This window comes from Pomacea canaliculata, linkage group LG7, assembly GCF_003073045.1.
Source record: "Pomacea canaliculata isolate SZHN2017 linkage group LG7, ASM307304v1, whole genome shotgun sequence".
NCBI classification, from domain to species: domain Eukaryota; kingdom Metazoa; phylum Mollusca; class Gastropoda; order Architaenioglossa; family Ampullariidae; genus Pomacea; species Pomacea canaliculata.
The window spans coordinates 21272398-21276530 of record NC_037596.1 but is presented as its reverse complement, the minus strand read 5'-3'; the positions used below and the strand labels follow the sequence as shown (position 1 = coordinate 21276530).

The 4133-nt window shown below is 38.8% G+C and overlaps 1 protein-coding gene across 1 annotated transcript; it reads left to right on the top strand.

Annotated features, from left to right (window-relative positions):
- The first annotated feature begins 335 nt into the window (after positions 1–335).
- Positions 336–3587, top strand: LOC112569028 (ficolin-2-like). The gene is made up of 4 exons (XM_025246675.1): positions 336–450; positions 937–1033; positions 1773–1934; positions 2241–3587. Exons 1-4 carry the CDS (start codon positions 424–426, stop codon positions 2474–2476), a joined length of 522 nt encoding a protein of 173 aa, XP_025102460.1. The 5' UTR covers positions 336–423; the 3' UTR covers positions 2477–3587.
- The last annotated feature ends 546 nt before the right edge of the window (positions 3588–4133 follow it).

Sequence of the window (4133 nt, the reverse complement as noted above, 5' to 3'; positions counted from 1 at the left end):
CCTTATACATAATGCCGGCATCAGTACCTTTTCTGTGTTTTCTAACCGTGTCCTTGAGGAACCCTGTTAAAAAAAACTGTTGTTGGTTAATTCACCTCCGGACCACCAGCCACCCTTAATTCAACAAAACCCCAAGTATTTACTAAAAATAGTCTTCTGTGTAACAGTCTTTACTGTAACAACATGTAACCCAGTCCCTGTAATGTCAGTTAAACAGTCAGGGTTGTACTGTAAGCGGTGTGTTTACTGTGATCTTAGTTACCTGTAATGTGATTAGTAATAATGTTGATACAACTGATGCTTTAATGGACGAGCATTTGTTTGACAGAGTCATGTCGAGACTTGCAGTCAGTAGGAGCCAAGTCCGGTGTCTACTCCATTCAACTGCCAGAAACCAGAGAGAAACTGAGAGTGTGGTGTGACATGGACTCTGGTGATGGCGGCTGGCTGGTATGTTTCTTTATGATTGTGTAACATGTGCTTATCGTAGCTAGTGTGCTACACATATGATTACATTTCAGGTATAACGAATTGTCTGGCCTAATACTAAGACAGGGAGATATGTTCAGAAATATTTAGAAAAGGGTATAAATGTTAATTCGGGTTTAAAGGGATGTAACGGCTGTTTTCAAAGTAGCATTATATTAATTGTATAGCATGTTACTGGTTTCTTAACACAGTCAGTATCGTATAGCATTATAGTGTATAATGTTCCTAAAACAATTGAGTGAATATAGCATTGTAATTTTATAGTATGTTACTTGTCTTAACACAGTCAGTGAGTATCGTATAACATTTTTAGAAATTTGATCACGAGGCAATGGCTTTATTTATATCAGATGTTCGATGAGACGTGATTAGCAGGCACGTGACGAAGTGAGTTCAAACAAGGACAGACATAGTTCTCACGTTTACGACCTTTTCTGTCACGGTCAGGTGTTCCAGAGACGGCGTGACGGTTCTGTTGACTTCTACAGGAACTGGACACAATATGAACAGGGCTTTGGTGACATCAGCGGGGAGTTCTGGCTGGGCAAGATGTCTTTTTAATATTATCAGTTATCTCTGTCTTCCTGGTTTTCCTCCTGGAATAAACATATAAAACGTCTGTGGGATTATAAAGCAATGAGAGTTTCCGTTGTGTGTTGTTTAGAAAATCCCACATGTTGCAGTTTGTTTAAATATCTGTGCTTCCTCGGATAATAATAATAATAATAATAATAATAATAATAATAATAATAATAATAATAATAAATAATATAATAATATATGATAATATATAATAAATAATAATGAATGAGGAGGAGATAAAGAAAAAAAAAAGAAACGGAGGAAAGAAAACGAACAAAAGAATACGACGAAGGAAGCGACAGAAACTAGTGTTTAAATTTCAAACTTTGGATGTTAATTTAGAATATCCAGCTTGAGTAAGAACGTTTTTAACTATATGCAGAGTATATTTTTCTTTTTATTTATATTTTTAACAATACATTTTGAAGGTAGTAGATGTACGTTAAAAGATAAAACTTTCAGTATTCATATCTAACAAAGATACCGGATACCGCCATCGCAAATATGTTGAAAAGAGAGAGAGATATTCATCTGAGTGTCATTAGTCTTCTTCTCTTGTTGATAAGAGTTTGGTAAAATTTAATTTTAAAGGATAACAAAACTGAATGAAAAATACCAGTCGGAAGATGTCCTGTATAACGGATATTGTGATATCTTGTTGATGACTTGTTGACGTTCCAACCTTTGATGTCTACCATCAGGGTTATCCAACCTGCACTTGCTACTCAAGAGACCACAGCGACTCCGTGTTGACCTGGGAGAGAAGAATGGAAAACCTATCTATGCTGAGTACTCGTCCTTCAGAGTGGATGGTCCTGACACAAACTACAGACTGTTCACATCTGGCTACTCGGGTGATGCAGGTACGTGTGCAGACAGTGAACAACAAGCGTGACTGTCTGTCTGGCTGGCTTGGTGGGTGACTGTCACTAAGCCCGAAATAGAAAATAATGTTGCTTGTGGTTGCCATGCCTGACACAGATACCCCGTGTAGCAGCTCGAGATGAACACCTCTCATCTCCACCTCATTGTCTCATTGTGTCCGTAACTTTAAAACCAAGGACCGGCCTCTGATATTCTCATGATGGCAGACAGTTATAACACGACATATTGCTTACATATGTACATATATAGCTGACTGCTGTGACTGCTCATGTGTGTGTTTACAGGTGACAGCCTGACTTATCATGAAGGAGACATGTTTTCAACCTTTGACCGCGACAATGACAAATCCGACACTCTCAACTGCGCTGTGTATTTTAAAGCTGCCTGGTGGTTCCGAGGCTGTTACAACGCCAACCTCAACGGTCAGTACCACGTGGATACCTACGGCGTCAGTTGGTATCTGAAATACCAAGATTGGAGAAGCTTCTCATTCTCTGAGATGAAACTGAGACCAGCCTAGCATCGCCTTGTCTCCTGTGGTCTCACTGTTCTCACTGTCAGTCGGTCGTACACGACAGGTTTCACTGACGAGGTCACTCAGTGCATACTGCTCTCGTCGTGTTAGCAACCAACTTTGTTTACTCTGATGGTGGTCCTGATTGTGGTCTGATATTACACTAAAACTGTTGTATTGTTTCTCTAAGATTTAGTTTTACTTGTATCAATCAATAAGTTTATAATGTAAAGAAATTCAATTATAAATATTTGAGTATATTCACAGCACACTGTTCTCAGCCATAAATTGAAGTATTATGAAAAATTGATCGGTATTTGCAAAACGCAATTACAATTTTATGTTTCAATGTTGGCATTTGTTTACACGCTTGACTTTATGCAATTACTTCCCTTTATATTCTCTATTCCCTCTCTTTATATGTAAATGTGTCTTTAATTATGATAACGGCAATTGATAATATCACATTTATCTCACACCATTGTGAACCAAAAATTATTTTAATATTTTGTTTCTCGAACTATTGCGTACAAACAGTCAAGACACTAACCTGATCATACGACTCTCTCTGTCTCTCTCTCTCTCTGCCTCTACCTGTCTAGTATTGTATTTACCTGTATCTCTGTCTCTCGCTGTCTGTCCCTCTCTGTCTCTGTTTCTCTGTAGTAAACGCATTTTGTAACTACGGTCGTGCATGTCCGAAAGTCAAATAATGAAGTTTACAGAGAATAATTATCAAACAAGCATTGAACTAATTTGCTGTATACATGTATTCCTTCTATTGCTTATTTTCTTTCAATTATATTTTTTCTAACAAGCTAATTGTGCGGATTTACCTGTTGGTGTTGTAATGTGGGGAGAGTGTAGTTATTCAGTGCACACCTGGCTCCATGACAGTCTTGTTGTTTATTTACACTGTTGACTAGACTAGTACATTGATGTGTACTTTCTATTCGCTCCCTTGTAACGTACACAGTCACTGATGATAACGGTGATGACAATATCACAACTGTGACACACATGCAGGAAACATAAACTATTTCTCTTTCAAAGTGAAGTGTACAAACACAGACACGTTGACTAAAGGCGATAGGTGCTTGACAACACCTGCGCTCTGTCTCTCTCTCTGCTCTCGGTGTCTCACTGTCTCTCCTACCCTTTCTCTTACTGTGTTCTGTCTGTGCCTCTTTCTTTCTCTTTGTCTCTCTCTCTTTGTTCTCTCTATGTTCTCTCTGTGCCTCTTTTTCTCTCTGTGCGCTCTGTGCCTCTCTGTGTCTCCCTCTCTCTCTCACTGTGTTCTGTCTGTGCCTCTTTCTCTGTCTCTCTGTCTCTCACTGCGTTCCGTCTGTGCCTCTCTTTCTTTCTCTCTCTCATTGCGCTCTGTGCCTCTCTGTTTCTCGCTCCCTTTCTCTCTGCCTCTAATCGTTATTTATAGAATACAAGTTAATGCTTCCTTCTAGATGCACGCAGACACACACGTACACACGTACACACACACACACACACACACGTACACACATATGTTACATGTAGTTCTATGCAATTTATTTTTAAACACTTTGCAGTAGTTTGTCACTCGGTGTAACTGTACTGAACTTACAAACCATAAGAATGAAGGAAGAAGACATTTTCTAGCAGTTGTGTCGGAGAATTTTTGAAAGAT

Excerpts from the sequence above, each read along its gene's own strand:
- LOC112569028 (XM_025246675.1), top strand. The coding sequence starts at position 424 with ATGGACTCTGGTGATGGCGGCTGGCTG. Across the intron at positions 1,034-1,772 it reads CAGCGGGGAGTTCTGGCTGG|GGTTATCCAACCTGCACTTG; the intron begins GCAAGATGTCTT and ends GTCTACCATCAG. Across the intron at positions 1,935-2,240 it reads TGGCTACTCGGGTGATGCAG|GTGACAGCCTGACTTATCAT; the intron begins GTACGTGTGCAG and ends GTGTGTTTACAG.